This window comes from Plecotus auritus (assembly GCF_963455305.1).
Source record: "Plecotus auritus genome assembly, chromosome: 9".
NCBI classification, from domain to species: Eukaryota; Metazoa; Chordata; class Mammalia; order Chiroptera; family Vespertilionidae; genus Plecotus; species Plecotus auritus.
The window spans coordinates 146,645,021-146,671,015 of record NC_137783.1 but is presented as its reverse complement, the minus strand read 5'-3'; the positions used below and the strand labels follow the sequence as shown (position 1 = coordinate 146,671,015).

The 25,995-nt window shown below is 52.9% G+C and overlaps 1 protein-coding gene across 1 annotated transcript in view; it reads right to left on the bottom strand.

Annotated features, from left to right (window-relative positions):
* ABTB2 (ankyrin repeat and BTB domain containing 2) overlaps positions 1–25,995 on the bottom strand; it is a 146,241-nt gene that overhangs the window by 34,042 nt on the left and 86,204 nt on the right. Inside the window, exon 2 of the mRNA XM_080688102.1 lies at positions 2,399–2,545. Within this exon, the coding sequence (XP_080544228.1) occupies positions 2,399–2,545 (147 nt within the window). The remainder of the gene's footprint in view (positions 1–2,398; positions 2,546–25,995) is intronic.

The window sequence follows — 25,995 nt, the reverse complement described above, 5'->3', positions numbered from 1 at the left end:
AAGAAAGAAGCCTTGACCTACCTGGCAGGCTGGGCTTGGCAAAGGGCAGGGAGCTGATGCCTGTTAAACCTGGGGTAAGGTTTTAGGTACAAGGTGCTCGGTGCCAAGTATCACTAACCTCATTAAGTCCTTTAGTCTCGGAGAGAAAAATTGCAGTATCTGCCTCCACCTTGTCTCCTCCCTCCTTCACAGTGGGATGAGCAAAAACCCTGGTTTCAGAGCAAGGGGGTGCGGGCAACGGGGTGCACGACACACACTGTTCGGGTGTCGGTGAAAAGAGGCTACGGGGCTGCTTCTTCCCTTTGCCCTGAGGAGTGGCTGGGCCAGGATGTGGACCGCTCCTAATGCATGTGCACGTGCGCACACACGCACACACACACACACACACACACACACACACACACACACCCCTGGCATCTGGTACTGCTCCAATCACGGGGCTGCAGGACAGCAGGGGATAAAGCAGAGTCTCTATTCTCATGAAGCTGACAGGTCAGATGAAGCTGACAGGTCGTGGCCTCAGGACACAGGGAGGGAGAAGTATTTACATGGGAATAGATGATAAACGTCAAGGGGCGATCAAGGCTTTGAAAAAACCAAAGCCGTAAGAGGAAAGACAGAGGAATGAGAGTGGGTGCTCACCCATGCGGGGTGCTCAGGGAAGGCCTAATAAGGTGCCATTTGGGCAGAGACTTGCAGGGTATTTAGGGGGAAAGGTCACAGGCACAGGGAACAGCGAGTGCAAAGGCCCTGGGGTGCGATGTACGTGGCCACGAGGCTGGGGTGGCTGGAGCCCGGTCATCTAGATAAAGCCAGATCAAATATTCCATCGTGGGCTGCAGCGAGGATATTAGATTTCACTGAGTGAGCCGGAAGCCATAGTGGGCACGGAGGGGATGCTGAGCAGATGGGTAACATAATCCAATCTGTGTTTTCAACGGCCCCGGTTGGGGCTGAGTTGGTAGCGGCGGAGGGGGTGAAAGGGGAAAACTACGATCTGAGAGAGTTTTAGAAGGCAGGACCAATAGGACTCTGTCTCCCTTCTCCTGAGGGAAATTTCTGAGTGCCCCCCTGGCCTGGCTGTGGACGGCAATGGACAGAGGCCGCATGGGGAAGGACAAAGGCTCAGGGCCCAGCCTCGACGTCAGCTGCCCGAATGCCGGTGGCAGGGCCGCGAGCCACGTCCAGGGAGCCCACCGTCCCACGTGAAAGAGCTCTGCTAACAGCAGGCGCATCAGGAGTCGAGCCCACACCCTGATTCCTTTGGCTGCCTGACTTGGGGAATCACTTTTCTCCTCTGAGCCTCAGTTTCCTCACCGGGACACACCTTGCTGAGCCGCTCTGAGGAGTCCATGAGATCATGTGGTGCCTTGCACACAGTAGGTACTCAGTATTCAAGATGCAAAATAAAACCAAGATGCCTTCCGATGGTCTGAAGGCTGAGTGCATCCCTCACTGCTCTCGGGGCAGGAGAGTTTACCAAACACACCGAGCCCGCTCCCTGCACGTCCCTCGGGGTGGGGGGGCAGGGGACCCAGGTGGCCATCCTGCCGTCCCCCAGGAGACAGAGAGCGGACGTCTGGCTTTCCCTCCCAGTCCCAAGTACTGATCTGCTCTGTGACCTGGAACCAGGCACCTTTGTTTCCTGTCCTGGGAAGGGGAGGAAGAAAGAAGGGAGGAAGCTGCGTCCTCAAGCAATAGAAAGGTTTGTCGTTCCCTGTTCAGGGGCCAGAAAACTCCAAGAAATTATAAATAGAAAAGGCTGAGTGAAGCGCCATCTGTTCCAGCCTGCGTGCTCGGGCCCCTGGGTGTGTGGCTGCCGCCGGGTGGTCGTGGCCTCAGGACACAGCGAGGGAGAAGGAAGGACGAAGAATGTGCTGTTTGATTTCTCACATAACTGGGCAGTGACCTTGACTGCAGAGCCCTGAGGTCCTGGCGGGGCCAGGGCTGCTGCAGGGCTGGGGTGCCCTCCTTCTCCCAGAGCGGCTCTGTTTTTATTTTCCCTTTTCCACGTTGAGGTTTAAGGGGCGCTTTCCTTTAAAAACAATACTGGTGGTAAACTCACTACTTTGGGGGCAGGCAGGTAAAATAAATGAGTGAAACAGGCCAACTCTGGAGTAACGAGGTACGTGACCACATAGGGGACACATGTCCGCTTCGCTGCCCACAGCCCCTCCCCCGTCGCTGCCACGCAGGAGTGGAGCCCGGTGTTCCCAGATCATCTGTGTGCGACGAAGGCCACATGCCGCCAAGCCACACGGGACTGTGGGCCACCTGTGTGCGACCTCTGGCCCGGGAGGATCGAGCTTCCAGGGAAGACAGAGGAGGCCAGAACCCAGAAGCCAGCCTCATCCTCGCCTTCTCCCCAACAGCCAGCTAGAGGGGGTGCCACACGTACTCAGCTCGGAGATGCTCCCCACGCAGGTGGCCAGGAGGGACTGCTCCAGGGTCCGGAGCTCCAGCTGCGCGTAGGCATCGGCGCGCTCGTCCTGGCCCAGGGACCCGCCGTTGTAGGGGCTGAAGTACGCCGGGAGGGAGAGGACACCTGTGGGGGAAACAAGACAGACAGGTCACCTCGGGGAAGCGAAGCTCTTGGCAGAGCGGCGTCAGTGGCAAATGTCAAGGCTCCACTTGGGGACGGCCGACTCTCACCGTGGACAGCGCTGCAGGGCCAGGGCGAGGAGTGGCCGGCTCGCAGGTGGCGCTGAGCCAAGTGGAGACGGGGAGCTGCACAAGGAATGGCCTACGGAGGCGGGTGGGCCACGCAAGAACCCATTCACTCCTTCACTTCCGCACTCACTGAACATTTACAGGGTGCCTCGCCCGGCCCCGCTGCGGTGCGACTTTCAGGGTGCTGGGGTGACCAGGAGGCCTGGCTCTGTCTTCCCGGAGCTCAGGGGATGGCTGTGTCAGGGTCAGCCTCCACCTGGCGGCCTAACGGGCAGCACGGCCCAGCCTCTCACCTCCTGGGCTGCCCCCCTTCCTTCTTCAAGCCACGAGAGGCCCTGGGAGAAACCACGGAGAAAGATGCTGCCGGCTCCCCTCCCAAAGTGTGGCTTCTTAGAAAGCACCAGACAAGCGAAATCAGCCTGGCTTAAAACTACATGTGGGTTCCTAAGAGCACGCGGTCACACACATTCCCAACGTTTAGTGACGGCTGTTCCTTTGATCAATGCCTCTTTGTCCACCCACCCTGATTTTTTTTTTTTTTAAGGAAAATACCCACAGGAATTTAATCAGTCAGTTTTGAGAAAATGTCTTCAAATTCCTTGAGATAATTGGAGGCCCCCGGGATGTGGCCAGATGTGCGTTAGAATTCCCTATCCTAAACCCACAGAAACGCATGACGACGGCCGCGGGGCGTGCAGGAGAGCAGTGGAGACAGGGCCGCGGAGCTGGGCTCTGTCACTAAACCCGGCGGCGTGATCGCCGGCAAGTTACCTCATTTCTCTGCGCCTCCGACCCCTCCTGTGTTAACTAGGGACGAGGAACGTGCGCAGCTGGCAGGGTGGCCCTGAAGGGGAACTGAGTTGCTGCGTGTGGACACTGGGACAGCGTGTGGCTCAGAGATGCAGGCTTTGCTCACTCTCTCATTTTCCTTTCAACCGGGTAGGCACTGCTGTCTCCATGTTACACACCGGGAGACTGACGTCCAGAGAATTGAATAACTTGTCAACTAAGTAGCAGAGCTGGGATTCGAACCTGGGTCTGACCGACTCTAGGTCATGCACACTCAGCCCCAGATCCAAGGAGCACACCTCCCAGCTCTCCTACGGCCGCCCCGACTCGGTGGCCTGTGCATGTGGCAACACCGCTGTGTTATTACTGCCCGTTTCACCCGCAGAAACCCCCGTGCTGAGCCCCGTGTGTTTCTTTCCTGGGTCAAACGCAACATGGCAGGCCTCCCCCTCACCCAGATCCTGGCCACTCTTCGGTTCAGCCGCCGGTCAGCCCTGCCCTCCCAGCCTGCCCTTCCCTTGACCCGGCTCCCTGCCCTCCTTGCTGCCTCACTGCAGCTAGGCACTGCCCATCTCCCTTTGCCCCTTTGGATGGCAGCGGTCCCTCCCATCACATCCGGCTCACTGACTTGGCAAAGCACCTCCTCAGAGCTGTTTCCCGTGGGCGGTGGAGGGGGGCATGACTGGGTTCCCCCTGCCCTACTCCAAAGCAGAAACTCTCCCGGGCAGCTGAGTGCCCGTTAGGAAAAGCTGGGAGCATTCAAACAAGCGAACCAGGGAGAACATCACGCACACGCACACCCTGAGCTAACCCCACGGACAGCCCGGACACAGGAGGGCTCCCACACAGCTCTGTCCCGGGCGGGCGGGCGGGCTCCTCCGCTCCTCTCTGTTATTAATCTCCAGAAACCACACAGGGGACATGTGGATCACATTTGCAGGGTTTACAGCAAAGGGATAGGAAATTCAGCTGATTTGTCAAAGGATTCCCAGAGAGAAATGTTATGTCAATGGATCTAGTAACAGGAGCTGGCAGCTCCATTAATAATAGTTCCCATGTTCCCAGTCATCACCCACCCACGGGGATTCTCACTTAATACTGTGGCAACAGTAATTATGAACCGATTATTAATAATAATAATTGATAACATCACCACTTAGGCATAGTACCTTTTGCTCTTAAGAGGCTTCAAAGCACTTCCTCAAAGTGCTTTATTCCTCGAGTAACTTATTCCTCCAGCGAGGTTGGTAGGGCAGTCATCATGGTTGACAGTCTTGTCCTCAATAATGTTAACTGCTATTGAGGGCTGACTCTATGCCAGGCACTGTGATAAATTACTTGCATGATCACATAGAATCCCCCAAGACTTTGTGAGGTACCCATCCTACCCATCTTACAGAGGAGAAATCCAAGGTCCCCCAAAGTTAAGTGACTTGCCCGAAGTTATTGAGAGTCAGAAACTGACCTGGGGCTAAAATGTCAATCTCTTGATTTCTGAAATAAAACGACATGCTACTCTTTGGCCTCCATGTCCTTTAGTTAAACTGCACTAGAATATTTGCAAAGAGAGGGGTTCTGGCCCTAACCGGTTTGGCTCAGTGGATAGAGCGTCGCCCTGTGGACTCAAGGGTCCCAGGTTTGATTCCGGTCAGGGGCATGTACCTTGGTTGTGGGCACATACCCAGTAGCGAGTGTGCAGGAGGCAGCTGATGGATGTCTCTCTCTTATCGATGTTTCTAACTCTCTATCCCTCTCCCTTCCTCTCTGTAAAAAATCAATAAAATATATTTAAAAAAAAAAAACCGAGGGGTTCTGTTTGGGCCTTGGTTTGATAAATTTGAAGACCCAGAAATATGACTTTCCTTCTAATGGGTCCCCAGGCATCTCCGGCCAAGGTCCCTGGAGATCTCCCCTGAAACTTGAGAGAGAGAAGGCTGTCTTCCTACTGCCTCTGTTCTTTCTACAAGCAGTTCCACAGCTTGTCTTCAAACCCGCTCCGTAAGAAAGCGTGTTTTTTTGTTTTGTTTTGTTTTTTACGTCAATTGGAATTCTTTTCTCTCCCATATAAGCCTGCTCCTCAGAAGTTCTCACTGGAGATGGAAGATATTTGCTTTAAATTTTCTTAACACCTTGAGGCCTTCTTTGCCCCCCACAAATTTCCAGCTGTGTGATACGGACCCAGGGCAAAGTCATTGTAAAAAGAGATTGCAAGAAAAAAGAAAAGGAAAAGAAAGAAAGGAAGGGCCTTTTTTTTCTATTTAGTAAAACCCCTAGGAAAAAAAAAACAACTGCTTATTTTAGTCATGATGAAAAAGAAAGCATGCTGGAATGTTTCCCTCGACCCCTTTATTAGTCAAAACGGACACCCCCAACCAAGCCCCGCTGGGCTGTGTAAGTTACAGAGAACCCCACACGCATCCCAGGTCAGGACAGTGAGATGGAGTCCCAAGTGTGGGCAGCGAGCACGCCCAGCCACCCTCTGCCTCCTCCCCAAACCCAGCCTTTCCGTGGAAACAGCGTGCCGCCCCAGTGTGCCCCGACTGCGCCCAACGCCTCTCCATTTCCCACTGTGGACACAGAACCATCCTCTTCTGTCACTCCGTTTTCTTCAGCCTGGCTGCCCAACCCTTGAATCTGGGAACCTATTATCTCATTCCCCAAAGCGCTGCCTCCTCCACGGCCCATGCCTCTCCGAGCGCAGCCAGCGAGTGCAGCGCCACATCCGCCCAGCTGTCCAATGACAGACCCGTGAGTCATCACCCGTATCAACTCCCTCCCTGCTCCCACGCACCCAATCAACCAAGTCTTGCTCTTTACTCCCTTACAGTTCCACCAAGTACCTGTCCCTGCTGTGCCCCAGCCCCGTCTGCCCCCCTGGCTGCTGTGGCGGCCTCCCCGCCTGACTCCTGCCTCGCCCGCCCCTGCCATCCTTTCCTCCCTCCGGTCACCTGCCCCTGGAGCTCGCCCTCTTCCAGGCCTTCCCCACTGCTCAGAGGAAGAAGCTCAAACTCCTTTCCACAGTTAAGCATAGATGCCACTCTCATTTCTTTCTCTGAAATTTAGAAATGAAAATAATTCTGCCAGTAAACGGGGAAATCCCCAGCACCGCCCAGGTAGCCAGTAAGCGGGGAAACCTGTGCACACCTGACGGCGTTTCTCGGAGCTGCTTTCCCAGCCTTGGCCCCTGGGCTCGGCTCCAGCTCTGGGCTTGGAAAATCAACAATCCGGGCGATTCTCCACCAGCGCCCAGAGGGGGCGCCAGTGAGTTAGATGGGGACCCGCTGTGCAGAACCCTGGGAACCCCGCCTTCTTGCTGGTGGTTGCCAACCAGGAATTCAACCTGGGTTTCAGCTTGTAGAGGCGCTGGCTTCTCCAAGCCAGCACCCAGCCAGAGGCAGATGGACTGCACACGGGGCTGACAAACCGGACTTCGAGTGCAAAGGTTTTCCGAAGCAGGGCTTAGCCCGAAAGCCCTAGCAACGGACAGGCGTGCTTCCTTCTCTCCTCTGTTCAGCATGGGGGCTGCCTCGATGGCTTCTCAAGCCTTCTGCCGCATGGGGACCCCACTCTCCCCCTGGCTCCTCTGTGTGCTCTAGCTCTAACGTCTACCCCTCCACCCCGCCCCCCCTTCATCCCATCATTTTCCTTCTGAGGTGTCAACAACAGGAACCAATAGGCCAGATCTCGTTATTACCTTTTCCTATGGTTTAATTTCCCCCCAGCTATAACACGCCCCGCCCCCCCCCCCCCCCCCCGCCACTCGCACACAATTTTAAATGTAAAGAAAATATTTTTTTTTGTGAAAACTGGATCGATTTATAGTTCAGCTTTCCTGAGCAGCCATCAAAAGCCATCAAGACTGTAACATAACTGTCCCTTCAACTCAACATACCATCACCGGCTCTGTTCTCTTTGGGCCACTGTGACTACTGTGGGCCCAGCTACCTGTGCAAACCTGCACGGCTAGCAACCTCTCCCACCTCTGTCCCCCCCCCCCCCCCGGCGCCCCGCAACCCCCACCGGACACCCCCCTCCCCCCAGCTCAGGGAACCTCATTTGTGAGGACAGCAAAGGCCACCGCCAGCCTCCTGCTTCCTTAGGATGCAACCGGGATGCAGAGGATTACCCCTTTATGGCCCTGGTGAGGAAACTTGGGGGCGTCTCCTGCCAGTTTTCTTAGGAGCTGGAAGCCTGGGCGGGGTTCAACCCATAAGCTTCGGAAAATAAAAATTATACTGCCCCACTGAACGGCTTTCAAGTAGCCCACACAATCCAACTCTTAATTTTTTTTTAAAAAAAAGCGTTTCCAGTCTCTGATCTGGAATTTTATATATAGTACGTTTAATGCTCAGCTGTACGTTAGTCATACAAAGTGCTGAAAACTTAAAGCACAGATATTATTCAGAGAGACCCAAGTGAAAGAGAAGGGCTGTTGATTCTCAAACAACCTCACTGAATGGAATTTCTCCTGAGATTCTAAATCCAGAGAAGTTGGGGTGTGTGTGTGTTGCGGGGAGGGTGTTGAGACAAGGGGGAGATGAAGGAAATAAGAAAAGCCTGGAAGTGGAATGAAATATGCCTGACTGGTGAGCTGTCAATCATCCACGTAAAAATGATTCATCAAGAATCATCGAGCACAGCCGGCGTGGCTCAGTGGTTGAGCGTCGACCTATGAACCAGGAGGTCAGGGTTCAATTTCCGGTCAGGGCACTTGCCCGGGTTGTGGGCTCGATGCCCAGTGTGGGGCGTGCAGGAGGAGCCCATCAATGATTCTCTGTTCTCATTGGTGTTTTTATCTCTCTCTCCCTCTCCATTCCTCTCTGAAATCAATAAAAATACATTAAAAATTATAATAATAGAGCATGGGACCACCCTACTGTGAGACCCAAGAGTTCAAGTGAGGAGAAAATGTTGGGAGGAAGGGAGAAGGGTGGGGTGGGATCTAAATTGAGATTGGGAAGCAGGTTTTAAGTGCGGGTTCATAATGAATGGAGAGGGGTTAGCACACACTCAGTAGTATTCTATGCCAGGAATGAAGGAACTGGCATTTGAGTGGCCACAAAGACCACAGCAGTGGTTTTATTACTATTACTATTAGCTGGTAGCTGGTATATTGCTGCCCTATTTACCAACGAGGGACGCTGAGGTTTAGATGGGCTAAGGCACAAAGCTAGCAAAGGACACACCCTGTCCGACACTGGGGTCCACAATGGTAATCTCTGCACCACACTGCCCCTCCCATGGGGCTTCCCCTATTTGAGCCCAGGGACAGAACACTTCCTTCACCCCTACCCCCACCCCCACCCCGAGTCCAATGAGCGCTGCACTTCCCCCTTCTTGAAGGCCAGGAAGTGGGAAGCAAACACAATCGAGCTCTGGGTGACACCTCACCCTGGCGGCGATCAGAAAGACCGTGCGCCAAAGGTGGTCTTCAGTTAAGTCAGGCCCCGGGGCCGAGCGCTCACCAGGAAACAGGAAGTAGCAATGCACATCTATGACGGCCAGGGAGCCCAGGGCGGTTGCAAAGGCAACATGCTCACAGCCAGCACCCCAGTTCTCTTTAAAAAGGCGGGAGAAGGCAAGCCTCACCACGTACCCTGGGCTGGGCTTCACCTCCCTTTGAGTCCTTGGCCATCTCGGGCCTGATGGGGGTGGACCTGCTTGGGGAGCTGGTCTCGGGGCTGCCTCTTTCCCCTCCACTGGCAGCCCCTCTGACCTCTGACCTCAAGGCTGGCTCTCCTAATTCTCAAGGGGCTCCAAGCAAGGTAAGGATTTAGAGGGCGGATGGAGGCCATGAAACACTGTATAGCAGCCCAACAAAGTGTGTGTGTGCGTGGGGGGGTGGGGGGGGTGACTCCTGAATCCCCACTACAAATGCTGGGTCCGTGGCATTTGGTGATTTGTTTAACGAAAGTACATGTCAGTCAAGGGTGAGTACGGGGCCTGCAGAAGAACAAACTAGTAGGGATCACAGATTGCCGCTTATTTTTCTGAAGAAAGAAATATGAATAAAACACAGTGTGCTCACTGCCATTTCTCCCTGCGAGAGAGTAAAATGAAGCCAGAGTAACCAAGCAGGTCAATGTCAGGAAATTACACCTGCAGGTGAACACTGGAAAAGCCAGCCACGGTCACAACACTGGGCAGCGAGGAGCAGGAGGCACACGGCACACTACTGAGCGCTTTCCCGCGGGAAAAGATCTCCAAGGGGCTTAGAACAGATTCTGGTGGCCTCTTTCCAAAGTACTGCTGTAACACATCGGGAATATGAGCGACCCAGGAAGCGAGCGTCGTTGAACTGCTGCCTCTTAAAAGAAGAAAAATCCACCATGTGACTATGGTCCTTTGTCAAATGTCATCCTCAACTTGCAGGGGGTGTGTGTGTGCGCGCGCACACAGTGATTCCTGTGAGCCAAGGGCAACCTTGAACCACTATGGTACAAAGGCAACACATTCCAAACACACACACACACACACACACACACACACACACACACTCACACACACACACTCTCACACACTTACACACACAGAGTAAATGGAAGATGTAAGCATGGAGATAGATGGGGAGTTAAAGTCATCATCCTAAAATATTGGGCTTTTCCCCACCAATGCACAGCCACAAGGTAAGAGTGCTTCCCTCGGTGCCAGCATTAGAAAAAGGTTTTGAACTACTATGCTTCCTAACCTTTGTAAGTGAGTGAGCTATATTGGTGTAGTAAAAGTGATTATGGTAAGGGAAATGGGGGGATAGGAATGATGTATTTAGAGGAAGAAGAGAGTGATAGGATGTTTCTTCAGAGCAAAGGAATGTCCACAATTTCTAGTAAGGCAGGTAATTAGTTACTGGAAATTAAATTTTTATATATATAAAAAAGGGAATGTTAAAAAAACCCACACAACAACCCACTATAATCTACTTACTTGTAAAGAGCCCAGAATGGGAATTCATGGAACATAAAAGATAGCTATTTCTCATGGGAGAATTTTAGATGAGCTTTCCCCTCCATTATTCTTCATCCTGTTTTCTACTGATTAAATAATGATTTATGAAAGTCAAGTTCTTATGCTGTCCACCTTAAACTTCTACAGTGCTATATGTCAACTATGTCTCAATACAAATGAAAAATGTGTTTTAATAAAAGTAAAAGCATTGTTACAACTACTGCAGGCTCATGGAAGCAAATAAAAAGCAAATAAGGAAAATCTGATTGTTTTATAGAAATACTACTAAAAAATAAGATAAGGGACAAGGGTAATTCTTTGGCAGAAACCCGGGCAGAAACCATTCTACCTTGCTAACCAGGAGGTGAGATTTTTGTCCCATGCCTCATGCGAAGAACTGGCCCTTCTGAGAGGCAGCCCTTCACCTGGCAGGTGGGGCTGACTCAGGGTGGCTCGGGGCTGCATCAGCAGTGGGACTTCCCGTGGCACCTTGCCAACTCTGGGCCCAGCTGTGTGCTCACTGCACCGAGACCGTGTGATCATGACGCAGCCACGCGGCCACCTGCACCTCCGACCCCTGCAGTGGCCGCTGCGTCTGCCACGTGCTGGGATCCGAGAACAGGTAGGGCGGGGGAAATTCTCACGCCGCACGGCCGGAATCACCATCCACAGAAAAGGAGCCTCCCACAGCCAACACTGGAGCGGGAGCACAGGGGGGCCAGGAGGTGGGAGAGGAAGCCGAGCTCGTGCTGGGCGTGACTCCTGAGCTGCACCCCAGGCTTGGGAGCAGGGCTGCTGGCAAGAAAAAACTAAGTAGTGGGCAAACTGCCAGCCCAGAGGGCAGGAGGGGGGTCCATGAGCCCAGGCACCCACAAGGAGCACAAGGAACTCCTTGGGGTTTTTTATTTAAAAAAGATACGAGTGTCACACGGTCTAGGGCAGATGGCCTAGGTGTCTATTAACAGAACATGAACGCATTAGCCGGAACGGCACAGTGCTGGGGCCCTTCTAGCAAAGAGAACCTGTGCCTGACGCCTTCGGTTTCCACCTCAAAGGGCTCTGACCATCAGATTCTCCAGATGATTTAACAGCATCAGTCAGAGGGGTGAGGGTTCAACATGAAGCTTTGCCTCTTACAAGTTGTGAGACCTTGGATGAGTTTCTTACCCTCGCTGAGCCAAAATTTGCTCATCTGTGTCTTTGTGCCTAATAATAGCTCCTGATTGAGAGGACTGAGGATTAAAAGTAAGCATTTGGCAAAATATCCGACACACAGAAAGCATGGAGTAAGTGGAACTGTCCTTTAAATGGCCGTGCTGAGTCCTGGGGCCAGTGGCTGTGGGATAAAGCCATTGGTACCCTATAAAGTTACTTATCAGCATCAGGAGGGACAGATGGACCCAAGGCCAAGCTACCCTCTTGTTTTCCTAAAGGCCACTGTGGTCTATGCTGGTAAAGAATCATGCTGGCCCTGGCTGGTTTGGCTCAGTGGACAGAGTGTCAGCCTGTAGACTGAAGGGTCCTGGGATCGATTCCAGTCAGGGGCGCATGCCCAGGGTTGCAGGCTTGGTCCCCAGTTGGGGGCATGCAGGAGGTGGTCGATGGGTGGTTCTCTCTCATCATTGAAGTTTCTCTCTCTCTCTCCCTCTCCGTTCCTCTCTGAAATCAGTTAAAAACAACAACAACAGCCATGCTTTACTCAGCACAGATGGGTCATTCATCCATTTACTCACTCATTTACTCAATGGCTGTTAATTTGGATGACCTAATAATGTACCAGAAGTGGCTGTGCTCTGGGGGCATGAACGTGATGTCTGCAATCTCGTGACAGACAGCACACCAGCCAACTCAACATTGCACGGACTACGAGAGGGTCAGTACAAAGGGAAGGGTCTCTGAGCCAGACCACCTGGGCTCAGTGGCCAAGGAAGGTTCCTGCAGGGACTGAGAGGAGAAGCTCTGAGTGATGGGTGGAGCCTGACAGGCTTCCCGGGAGGGACCAGGATGGACGGTGCCAGTCACAGCATCTAAGGGGCTGGGACTCTGTTCTGGGGGCAATGAGGACCCACCGCAGGGGCTTAAGCAGCTGAGAGACAGGGTCGTGCATACATTTAGACAGAGGAGCCAGGCAGCCGTGTGGGAAGGGAGTGGGGGGTAGGCTACAGAGCCCACTGAGGCGGTCACACCTCCCTCTTTGCTGTGGATCTCACAGTCCCAAACCCACCCAGGCCGCCGCGTGGCTCTCATTTCAATAACGCTGCTCATTCCTTTTCGCTTAGCACGAAGCACTTACACATCAAAGACAGACGTAGCAGATTATGTGTTTTGGAACGAAAACTCATTAAGAGATCATTCTTAAGCCTAAATAAGTGGAAGCCATGTTTGACCACCTTTAAAATTGGGTCAACTTGCCCTAACTGGTTTGGCTCAGTGGATAGAGCGTCGGCCTGCGGACTCAAGGGTCCCAGGTTCGATTCCGGTCAAGGGCATGCATGTACCTTGGTTGCGGGCACATCCCCAGTAGGGGCTGTGCAGGAGGCAGCTGATCGATGTTTCTCTCCCATTGATGTTTCTAGCTCTCTATCCCTCTTCCTTCCTCTCTGTAAAAAATCAATAAAATATTAAAAAAAAATAAAATAAAATAAAAAATAAAATTGGGTCAACTTGAAGCAGTCAGCAGATTTCCATCTATCGGGCTCCAAGAGGGAACTCACCCGGAAGAGGGGGACGGGGGGCGGGTGTACAACTTGTGCCTCGAGTTCTGGGCCAGAATACACACCCCAGCACTGAGTGCACTGAGGACACCGGGGCCCAGAGGTGGTATCACCCCCTTCGTAACTCACACGGCACACACTGACGCGTACCCGCCTGCCACACAGAGGGGGGCAGTTAGCAAACCCGATACACAGAGAACACATCCTCCAAGGCCTGGGACCCTCTGTGTCAAGGTTGACTGATGGCGTCAAACTCGCAACACGTCTCTGAGTAGGCTACGGGAATTTTCTCACTGCAGTTCCCATCATTCATTCCCTTCGCCAAGGGTTCGTCGCACGTTCATTAGTTACCTGGAGCGCGGAGCCAGGGATGTAGAGGTAAGGCCCAGGAGCCTGCTCCAGAGGGGAGGAGAACATGCACAGAATTAAAACGCAACCTTGACCAACGCTGGAGGAGGAGCCTGCAGAAGGTGCTAGGAGTTTGGAAGGAGTCTGAAGAGAGGGCGTGCTTCATGGGCAAGGGAGGGAAAATAACAGGATGTGTCAGAACGCCCCGCTTCCTCTGAGAACCCCGATGGGACCTTACAGATTACGAGATGCCAGCGGTCCCCCGGTCATCTCATGGCTGAGCGACATCACCCAGCACGGGGGGGAGTTGAAGGGGAGAAGGAGGCTCACTGACAGAAAGGAGGTGCCCGCAGTACACTCGTTCCCAGGATGGGGACAGTCCGAACCTCGCTGCGTCACTCCCAGGATCTTGAAGGACGCCATGACCTTTCTCTGCTAAGATCCAGGAAACGTCACTGGAGGCTTGAAACGGTGCTGACGCACTCAGTGGCCTACCCAGGGCCATCGCCTCTCCTACCTGCCTGACAGCTCGCATCCTGCCCGGAAAGCTTATGTGACGTGAACCGCCTTCCCCAGGCTCCCTCACCGTGGTGCAGCCCCGTTATGGGCAATGGGATGAGAGGGTAGGTTACAGAGCCCACCCTCTCATCCCACCCCTCAAAGCAAGCCCTAAGCATCACGTGGGAGGTGAGGAACCCCATCTTCCACCTGGGGCCTGTTAGAGAGGTGACCTTGACAAGGAAGGCCCTGTAACAGCAGTGTCCTGTCTCATCCTTAACTTGAAAACCAGGTCTCCCCAGAATGGAATTAGAGCTACAGGAAGATGTGGGGGTTTCCTCACAGGTGTCTGGATTACAGCCTCTCCATCACAGGCCTCGGGGAGCGGGGCTGGCTGTGGGCCAGGCAACTCCCATTACTGCCGCCTTGCCCTGGCCTTGCCCACAGGCCAGGCCCAGAGAAGTCCTTCCCGCCCAGGCAAAAGCCAGGCCCCTCCAGGCTTCCCACAACCAAACCGGGAAGGTCTCTGGCTCAGTCTCCACGGGCCCCGGGGGAGGCTTCTCCTTTGCCTCCGTCTGCCTGCAGAGCTGGATGTGACCCTGTGTGCTTACACGGCAACTCCGGGCTTTGGCCGGATCCCCTCGCTGTTTGTTTTACAAACTCCTACTTATAGTCTCAAATTAGGCTCATTAAAGAGCCAGCTCCCCATAGGGCTGTAAATGTCACACGGACAAGCAGAGAGTGAGTTTACGAGGCTGGCGTGTGATCTGCCCACCGAGACCGCGTTGCGACCCAGTGGAAACACTGAATCAGCCTGTTGGGGCAGAGCCCCTGCCCGGGCCCCCTCCCCGATCGAAGGCCGCGGGCAGCAGGCCAGACGAGAGCAGACAGGGGATGTCCTTCCAAGACAGCTGGGCTGCATCTTCCTTGGATCTGAGCTGCACATGACAGAGGGGAAGGCTCGCTGCCACCGCGAAATCCTCCGCTCCCTCATCCTTTTCTCACTTCTTTATTTGAAGCACCCAGTTCTATTTACATTCACCCCTCAATCATCACTGTATGCAGAGGCTGCTGCCAGTGCAACCTCCCCCTACACACACACACACACTCACACGCACACTCACACACACACTCACATGCATACACTCACACACGCACACACACACACACACTCACACACACACAAACACACACATACTCACGCACACTCATACACACTCACACACTCACGCACACTCACACACACAAACACACACACACTCATGCACACACACACACTCACACACACTCTCACACACACACACTCACACACACACTCATACACACACACACGCACACTCACACACACAACACACACACACACACTCACACAAACACACACTCACACACACTCTCATGCCTTGGGCAGATTAACCTTATTTTCCAGGGGGTGTTTCTGCCTGGGTGGCCTCTGTCTGGGTCTAGCTCTCAGAACCGTCACTTCTGCTGTGCAGGGATGCCCCTGTGGGGGGTCGTGCCTGGCAGGTGGAGGCTGGGTGAGCGCGGTGCACAAAAAAGTGGTCTCTCACTCCCCAGCATGTCTCATTACCCGAATCACTGACCAGTCAGCATGCCCCAAATTACACCCAGGCGGAAGCAATATGTCACCTCGGAGATCTGACCGTCCACCCCTCGAGTTGCCTGGCAGATGGTGAAGGTGAGAAAGAATCAAAACCTTTTAACCTTCTTGGCTAAGGTTCAGAAGCTAACGTCTCCATCCTAGGGCTTTATTCAAATGCACACAGATAACCTCCCCTACCCTGCCCCCAAGGACACGAGCAGAACACACCACACCGTGTATTAATGCAGCCAAGGCTGGAAGGACTGCAGAACCCACACAGCCTCCAATCGCACTCTGCACCCACGGCCCATCTTTAATCCGCTGCCCTGTGTTATCTATATTAACCCCTTCCCCCCCCCCTCCCCGGTACACACGGCACCTCTGATCGGGGCTCCGACCCTCCGCACACCACCTGACGTGGCTATCTGAGGGCACAGTCCCATTGAGCATGCACTCACTTCCCCGTAAGAGGGCCCATGTGTGGCTCCGACTGCTAGAAAGTTCTTATTTAATTCAATGCCGTCATGTTGCAGCTTCTACCCCCCATCCTGTGTCCATACCAGTAAGCCTACCCCACCGTCCCTCCGTGGGGGCCCCACCTCCGTCACAGGTTCCTCACTGGTCCTGGCTCCACCCCTTAAACCTGGAGCCTGGGCCTCACGCACAGCCCTGGACTGTGTGGTGTATATGTCTATCCCGACTGCTTTGGAAGTAAAGAGGATGGTCCCCCCGCCCCCAGCTTTCTGAATTCTGAAAGGCTCATGATTGCAGCTGCAACCCTGGTGTCTCCCCCATCTTTGTCCCTCCTCTTTCTGCCCAGTGACGGGTCCCCACCTTCTCCCCAGTGGCTCCTCTGACCGCAGTGCAGCGATGGTGAGCATCAGCGGGCTCCTCCATTACTTGCTGTGTGGCCTCGGCCACGGGACACCTTCTCTCAGCCTCAGTCTATAGGCGGAGCTCTATAAATGGGGATAACACCTACTCCAGAGAGCAAGAGTGACGCTCAACGGAGACAACACAGATGTGAGCTCAGGGCAGCGCCGGGCACAGAGGGTGCTCCTGTCTGTGCCATGTCCCCATAGGCTCACTGTGGTCAAACACCTGGCCTCCGCTCCTCTCCCGGGTACCCGGGCTCCAAGAGGGAACGGTCAGTGCTACCGACAACCTCTCCCTAGATCAGGGGTGGGCAAACTTTTTGACTCGAGGGCCACAATGGGTTCTTAAACTGGACCGGAGGGCCGGAACAAAAGCATGGATGGAGTGTTTGTGTGAACTAATATAAATTCAAAGTAAAGGAGCGGAGGGGAGAGCAAGAGAACCGGATAGAACAGCCGGATCCGGCCCGCGGGCCGTAGTTTGCCCAAGGCTGCCCTAGATGATCAGCTTATGAAGAGCAGAAGCTCTAACTGTCATCTTATCTCTCCAGTTCCGTGAACTCGGTAGATGCTTAGTAAGTAGGAAAAACCATGTTCAGAAAACACACGTCTTTGAGCTTTAAGCCTTTGTAAAAACTGGACACTCTCAATATTAAAGCAAACCAAAATCATGGCTTTGGCTTCAGATGGCATTACAAGAAAAAAAAAAACACACAACAAAAAACAAACGTATGTGGGACACAGTCTCCTTCAACCGCACGGGGAATTAGGAGACGGCGGCTGGGAGGGCAGACGTCCCAGGGCCGAGGCCAGCCGGGCGCTGGCTGCTCTGACGCAGACATTAGAGCAGAACAGAGAGAGGGAAGGCGTGTCCGTCTGGCCGCCCAGCCCAGCCCAGCCCAGCCCTCCCCGGCGCGGTCCTGGTCCTGGTCCTGGTCCTGGTCCTGGTCCAGAGGATAGAGCGCGGAAGTGTGGCCTGCAGGGTCCCAGGAAGACTGTAAACAACAGCTCGGACTCCATCCTGGGTTTGCAGACCGCAGAGCCCACCCTGCTGGCCCCCAGTGCTCCTCCTCCCTTGCCTTGAAAAGAAAGAGAGGGCGACAGAGAAGAGGAGGCGAGTGGGAGAAGGAAACGGAGAAGAAAGTGTCCGTCTGAAAAATAAACACATGTGCTACACGAGTGCTTTGAGCTCAGAAGCCCCGTGACATTTCCATTAACCACAAGATTTAGAAGAAGCCACCGCCGATTTGATTTTTATTTCAAGTAAACACTGGAAATGGCTTGGCAGGTCCCTGGGTCCTCCACCCGGGAGCCCAGTCTCTGGAAGGGGCGGTTTTAATGGAGGGGCTGCCCCATGGTAATGGTAAGCGAAACCAACCGCCTCCTTAGTGAGCAGGCGAGAGGAGGACTCGGAGAAGGAGCCTGGGGTCAGAGCAAAGTGTCCCCAGGACTCTGGGAGGTGATGGTGTCCTATTTTACCGGAAGAACGCTGGCACCGCGGAGGTGAGCAGCTTGCCCGAGATCACACAGCTGGTAAGCAGCGGAGCCACACCCTTCCCTGCTCCGCGGTAGGGAACCCGGGCCCAGCATGTATAGGTCAATGTTGGTGTGCTTTTACATTGAGATGTATGTAAGTCACATGTCATAAAGCTCACCCTTTGAAAATGTACGGTTCAGAGGTGTTTAGTGTATTCACAGAATTGTGAAACCATAACCACTATTTAATTCCAGAATATTTTCTTCACCCCCCCCCCAAAGAAACCCTGTACCCAATAGTCACACCCCATTCTCCATATTTACCCCCCAGCCCTGACACATACACACACACACACACACACACACACACACACACACACACAGCTTTTACATTTCCCTGTGACGACCATTCTGATCAGAGAAAGGAGAAGGTGGGCCTGTGAACCTGGGGACACCATAGTCCACTCCTGCATTCGGAGCTCACAAGGTCTCAGACCACACCAAGGGCAGCACAGATCAGTGAAGGAGAGTCCGAGGGCCACACTGAGGTTTCAATGCCGGGCCAGCCACTCACCAGGGCTGCCAGACAAGTCCTGGGCCTTTCTGCAGTAAAATGGGCCACCAATACCTATAGTGCCTTAGAGGGTGCTGTGAGGGCCCAGTGAGAGCCTAGGACAGTGCCTGGAACACAGGACAGGCTAAGAATGGTCCCTGGAGCCGCAGGGTGGACAGGGAAGGTCTAGTGCATGGATGATGGGGAAGCCTGTCCCCTCAGGACCCCTGGATGATAACTCCCTCCCTAAAGCATCTGTGGCCATTTATTGGACTGTTTACACCACCACCCCCGCTGCGTGGTGTCCACCTAAAGCTGTTGATTTGACTGCCTCTTCTAGCCCCTTCCCTCCTATTTTTATCACAGAACTTTAGTATATATTTGGCTCTTCTTTCCCTAGTTTCTGAAAATTTTCTTGCAAAAGGAATGTCCTGGATACCCTAGCAGCAATGAGCATGTCTCAGGCCCAGGTCTGGTTTCCAACATCATTCTCCCATAAATGGACCCAGAGCCCCTTGGAGAAATGGCAGATTCCAGAGATGGGGCAGGAATATACAAGATGAGCATGCTGTGGTGCCCAAAAGTGAGAGAGTGTTAAAAAAAAAACAACAACCAAAAACAACAACAACACACACAAAAAAACAACCCCAAACGATGGGGCATGGCAAAGGATGCAGAGGTCAACTTAAAGAGCTCTCAACGGCCCAAGCTGGAGCAATTTGAGCCATAAAATAAATAGCAAGTACTGGATTATAACCCAAAGTATAAAATAAATGTCCCTGTGTCCATGTGATGAATGATGATGAACTGATTGAATAACCAATCAAATCTTTCATACAAAATAATCCCAACTAATTTACGTAGATGCATCCCCCTTCAGGGAGGTGAGCATAACTTCCTTTCCCTGACGTTTGGGATGTGCAAAGTGACTTCATCCATAGGAGTTCAGTAAGGAAGGGAAGGGCCAGAAGGGGGTGGGAGGTGGGGGAGAGTTATCTTTCCGGTAAAGAAGCCGGGCAAACGTGACCTTGGCCAGGTGAGAAGGGCACCTGACCTCTGTGGATTTCCTCTCCGAAACCCATAATCCCAACATAAGCTCGAGAAACTCCCCAGACAAACCCAAACTGAAGTCGATCCTACCACACACTCAGCAAGTACTCTGCCAACACATCAAGCTCACCAAGAACAATGGAGGCGTGAGAAGCTGTCACAGCCAAGAGAAACCTAAGGAGATACGACAGCTAAACGTTCCATAGGATCCTGGGCAGACAGACAGACATAGGTGAGAACTAAGGAAATCCTAACGAAGTGTGAATGCTAGTTCAATATCAGTTAAAGAGTTGTGACAAATGTAAGATGATGATAGGGAAATCTGGGCATGGGGTCTTTGGGAACTTGCTGTCAAATTCTTGCCACTTTTCTGTAGATCCAAAACTATTCTAAAATAAAAAGGCTGATTAAGTATTATTACATATGGATAAGTAAGTCCTTAAAAGAAAAAAGAATGTCCCAGCAATATCACGTGGACTTCCCTAATTCCCTTCATCCCCCATGGAAATCTGCAGACACTTCCCTGACACAGCACTTGTAACACTTGATGGCGTCGTATCTACTCATTTACACAGCCACTCAAAATAGAAAACTTCTGTTGAGCCCTTCCTGGGGGGTCAGGCACTGTGCCGGGTCTAAAAGACGCAATGGCCAAGAAAACAGGTGAGCTGGGGCCCACGAGGAGGGGAGACCCTGTGGAGCTGACTTCCTCCTTCCTCGGCTAGGGAGGCAGCTGATACCTGCTGGGGGAAGAGTAATCCACCCCATTTGCTTCACGCATTTAAAGGCCACCTCTGAGTAGCCGTTAGGCATTTAACAAGGCTGACAGCCTTTAGGACACTGGCCTTGGTTCATTAGAATTTTTTCCCAAAATCTTTCTTTTTCCTTTCTCCAGATTACAAAGGTAAATTATAATCCACCCCCCGCCTAGCTCATTTAAAAAATTGTTTTTCAATTACAGTTGACATTCCATATATTAGTTTCAGGTGTACGGCACAGACATTTCATATAACTTACAGAGTGGTTCCCGTCCCCCCCCCCCCCCGCCCCAGCTAAGTCTAGTACCCACCTGGTACCATACAGTTATTACAATATTATTGACTGTATTCCCCGCGCTGCACTTCACAACCCCAGGACTGTTTTTATAACTGGCAATTTGTACTTCCTAACCCCCTCCCCCTTTTCGCTCAGCCCCCAGCCCTCTTCCCATCTGGCAACCATCAGTCTGTTCTCCATATGATTATTATTCTAAAACCAGAAAGGGAAAATGAATAAAAAAACATTTCCTACAATCTCACCTCCAAAGATAACTATTATTAATACAGTATATATTTTCTTCAATAGTCTTTTTTTGTGTGCATATATTTAACATGTCGGGTTTTTTTTTTTTTTTACAGATAGGATCATAATAACATTATTTTCCACCTAACCACTGGATCCTACATTTTGTGGATGTTTTTTCAGGTCAGTATGTTTGGCTAACCATGTATTGGAAGATGTGTGGAGTATTCTACTTCCCAAATTGGAACTGTGCCCGATTTGAAGCCAGCCCTGCCTTTCAGATGTCCAGTGATGTGGCAGGCCCAGGGCACCTGAGGCAGAGCCAGGCGGGGCTGCAGGTTCTTCCTCAGCTTTCTATTCGCCCCAGTAAGGGATTTCCCCTTCCCCAAGCCCCTCCCCCCTGCGGTGGCGGGGCGGGGGCAGGTGAGAGCCTCCCCTGGGGGAGGTGCCCAGAGCGGCCCTGAGTCAGGCGGTGGAGAGCTTCCGGAGTGAAATCACGCCGAGGAGCTATTTGTGGAGCTCTGACTCAGGGAGGCAGGCGGGAAGAGACGGGGGCTCCATCTCAGGGGGAAACCAGTAATAGCTGCTAACGAGAACCTCTGGGTTGTCCCCTCCCTGGCCTACCTAGAGCAGACGCTGTCACCAGAAGGTCAGAACCACTGTAAATTACCCAGGGCTTCCCCATCAGGTTCCTTTCACTGATAACAAGACTAAGTACTAACTCCGGAGTGAGGCCTGTGAACACCCAGGGAGGCACTGGGCTGGTTCCCCCACGGGGAGGGGAGATGCAATTTCCTCCGGCCGAGTGCCAGCGCCATGGGAACACTTGCAGGGCCAGCTCTGGCTCTGCCTCCCAGAAAACAAGGCCAAGGTGCTTTGCACATAATCGTTTCCTAACGCAGTGCTAAGTGCAGTGCTAAGCGCTGGGGCCCTTCAGGTGACGGACTGCCTGAGGAGGCCCCAGGTTACAGGGTAATGTTACCTGCTCCTGCCAGCCTCAGAGAGCTCTGGGAATCCTCGCTGTGCCCTGGGAGTGCCCGTTTAGTCCTCCTGAAGCTCTTATCCAGAGCTTGCTGTTTATTTATTTGCCTCGATGTTCCCTGCCCAGCACTCTCCTCCATGGCAAACTCCTTCTGGCAGGGGTGTTACCTAAGCAATGGCAGGCACATAGCAGATGCTCAATCAATGTCTTCTGGGGAAAGAAATGATTGCTATCACCTAGCTGTTGGACTGTGATCCTGGGTAGGTTATGCAACCTCTAGACCTCAGTTTCTCCATCTGTAAAATGGAGATGGTTTCTTCTCTCTAGTGGTTATGGCAACAGCTGAAAGGTCAAATGCACATAAAGCCCTGAGCGCAATGCCTGACACATGGCAAGAGTTCAATAAACCAATTAACGGACTCTCTGTTGTCATCATCAGAGGTGAGAAAGATGCTGGGCCCTTCCGTAGTTAATGAATTAGCCTTTATTCAACCAGCCCCACAGGAAGGAGATGACAGAGCGGAAGATGAAAAGGACCTGGGGCCTGTGAGCCCACCTGCCTAGAAGGATTTGCCTATCAGAGTCATCCAGGACCCGGTCTGAGAGGGGATGGACCGGTTTGCGGTTTTGCCTATAAGCCACAAACCACGGGTCCTGCTGTCAGCACTCCTAGGGAGCAGCGACAAGCAATCCATCACTAATTGCCATTTTGCAAAGCTTTTCCTGATCCAGGCTATTCAGTCCAGCACGAATTAGCTGCAGGAGGTCAGCTGTTAGGTAAGGGAACAGTCTTTGCACCCCAGGTAACAGACAAAGCCAGGAGGGCAGAGGGAAGCCTGTCCCTCCGCATCGCAAACCCTCCCGGAGCAGAGCCCTGAACGGAGAGCTGTGTGGCCAGAGCAAAAAGAGCACCTGGTTTCTGCCGCCCAGGCCTATGGGCAGGCCAGCCTCCAGAGGGGAAAGAAGTGACCACGGTGCAATGAAGAGAAGCGAGGAGGTCCCCAGTGGGGAGTCCCTGGAGATGCTCATTGTTGGCAGAGGGAGATTAAAAATGGGAAAAGAGACAGAGGGCAGAGAAAAGGGGGAGGGGGGAAGGGATATAAAGAATCAAAATAGAGTTATTTCCCTTGAAAGAACAGGTCATTTGGAACAGTCTCTTCACCTGAAATGGAAAAAAACTCATTTTGAAATTACCGAGAACATATGGAAATTTTCTCCTTGCTCTGCTCTTGATCTAGAAGTCTGGCGAATGCACGCTTGTCTTCTACCTCTGGCCTGTGCGAAGGGCAGAAAGAGCAGGACTTGGCGAAATGGACTTTTTTATGAAAAAACATTCTTCCTGATAAACATTCTTCCTGATTTGGGCTGGTTCGTCCCTCCGCTGGGTTTCACAGAGCTCATTTCTGGGGCTGGAGAGGGGCCTTGTCCGCCTACATTTCCCTGAGGGCAGCGTCCTTCAAGGATCCTTTTCTGTCTTCGGGATGGAGTAAGCAGCAGATTATAGGTATCGGGCAGCAGGGAGGACCCCATTCTCTTTTGATCTTTCCCCTGCACCCGTCCCCTTAATTTACTGATTTATTCCGGGAGGCCTCAGGGCCCAAGGCCAGGCCTTGGTCTCCAGGGGAAGAGGCAGTGATTGAGATGCGGATACATCAGGCCTGTTGGCAGGGCTGGGAGGCAGCAGGGAGGGTAAAGAGACAAAGAGCCGAGGAGGGGGAGAGGAACGAATTCCCCTGGGCTGCAAGCGCCTCTCCGTGATGGATTAGCACCTTCCTCTGCCTTAATCACTCTGGACAGCCTCTGCCTCTCGGGCTGTCAGAGACGGCCGGGAAGCCCTCCCCCTCGGGGATGCGGACTCTCCCTGCCGTGGAAATGTTTTGGCAGCGATTATCTGTGATCCTCAAGTTTATGAGAAAGTTGAATGTAAACACCAAGACTTAAATCATTTAAATTGTAGGAGGGAAGCAAGCTGTTTAGTGTTAACTTATGGAGTCATGGCCAAGAGCAGGGGGCTTTGGGGACAGATCAGCTACCTCTGAATCATTCTGGGCCAGTTACTGAATCTGCGTGTGTGTGTGTGTGTGTGTGGGGGGGGGGGGGCGGGGAGCGGTGGGGGGGGGGCAGGGGTTCCCATCTGTAAACTAGAGTCCACATCACCCCCTCTACAGGGCTGCTAACGAAGATTACATGGGCTGACGAATATGGAGTAACCACTCAGTATTGGCTGTTTTATACTGATTACCATGACGACACCCTCCTGATATCGCTGGGCATTCTGATTTTCTGTTTTCTTGTTATCTCTATAAATTCCTTTGCCGAATTATTTATGAGTGTTCTCATGATCATAACATGCCCTTTGAATGATCATTTATGTAAATCTGTACTTGCCCCGTTCAGGCTGGCTTAAATGGGGACATTTCTCCCCACCCCCCGTTCCCGCTCTCACCCCCCAAGAAGACCCAGCCTGCACAGTGGAGAAGCCAGGGCGTCCTCTTAGAGGCTGTTCGGGATCTCTGGTTCCTGCCCTAAGCTGCAGCTGTCCACGGGGAAAGGATGTGACAACTGCAAAAGCCGAAGAAGACCCAGTGAAACCAGGTCCCAGCCAAAGGGATAAAATCCTGGAAACACCGCCGTCCCCAGCCAGGCCAGCTCCAGCTCCCCTGCATGTCTGTCGCTCTCATCTTATGTGGAGAGAGAGTCTGCCTTTGACCTTCTGAGCCCTCCTGGCTTTCTCAAGGCGACTGGCAGGGAGCCGGGGCATCCCCGGGGTCAGGGCACCTGAGAAGCAGGGTCAGGATGGGACAGAGCAGGCCACTCCTCCCAGAAATGCCCGGTCCTCCCCCAGGAAGTCGATTTCCATCTTCCTATCTTCCTATCCATCTCCTGTGGTCCCTGATACTACCTGGTGCAAGAGACCATTACTGCTCATGGGCTTCCTGCAATAGCCTAGCTCAGCGGTTGGCAAACTGCGGCTCGTGAGCCACATGTGGCTCGCGAGCCGCGGTTTGCCGCTCTGTTGACTAATGAGTTTGCCGACCACTGGCCTAGCGGGTCCCCCGGCTCCTTTCTTTGTGCTCTATTCCCAACAGAACAAAGAGAAGGATCCTGTAAAACCTGGAGGCCAATCCTGATTATGCCACTTCCCTATGCAAAGCCCTCCTCTGCCCACACCCTGTGTAAACCCCCCCGCCCCCCCCCACGGCACTACACTCTGAGAAGGTCTTTAAATGGGCCTCAAAGCCCCATGCCACTCCCCACAGCCCCACATCTCTGGCCACACCCCCTGGAGCCTTGCAGTTCTCAAACATGCTAGGCACGATGTGGCCACAGGACCTTGCCACTTCTTCCTTTTCCTGAAGTGCTCCTTCCTGGGTCCCTGCACACCTAGCTCCCTCCTTCAGGGCTTTTCACAAATGTCACTTTCCAGTGAGGTCTTCCCTGACCGGTATCTGCCCACTCCCAAGCTCTCCCCCGTCACATCCCTTGCATTATTTTTCTCCCATGGCATCAACTCACCATCAACACCACTACGCATTCTACTACATTATTTTATTTTCTTCCTTCCCTCAATATTTTGTAGTCTCCAGGAGGCAGGCTTTTGCTTGCTTTATTCATCGCTATAGCCTTAGCATCTGGAACAATGCCTGGGATGTAGTAGTTGCTCAATAAGTATTTGTTGAATGGTTCAAGAATTACCATATGACCCTATTCATATTCATCCGTGCAATCGTATACATAGTAATCCAGTACCTGCCATATGCCAAGCACTTAACAGATACAATCCCCTTCAGCCTACAACAGCCTGGGAGGGGAAGTCCGAGCCCCACTTTATCAATGAGCAGAGGCAGGGAAGCCACACGGCTGGACGACTGCTGTGTCTGGTCTCATTACTCATCACATCCTATTGTGATCCTTGGCGTCTGTTTTCCCTGCTGGACTGGAAGCTCCAGGGCTGTGTCTGGCCCCTTTATCACCATGTCCCTGGAGCTCAGGACAGTGCTGGTCCCCAGGAGGCGCTCCCAGAGCAGCTACGGAATAAAGGCATCTGATGAGGAGTTGGGGGGACTGGCTACCTCACCCTGTACCCAGCTCCTGGTTGCTTTCCCACCCACAGAGCTTTTTAGAAGCGTGTCTAGCAGTTTAACCTGAGGCGGAGCCGACCAGGAATTCACTCTCAGGTCTCTACCTCTGTCCTATCTCACCCACTCTCACCC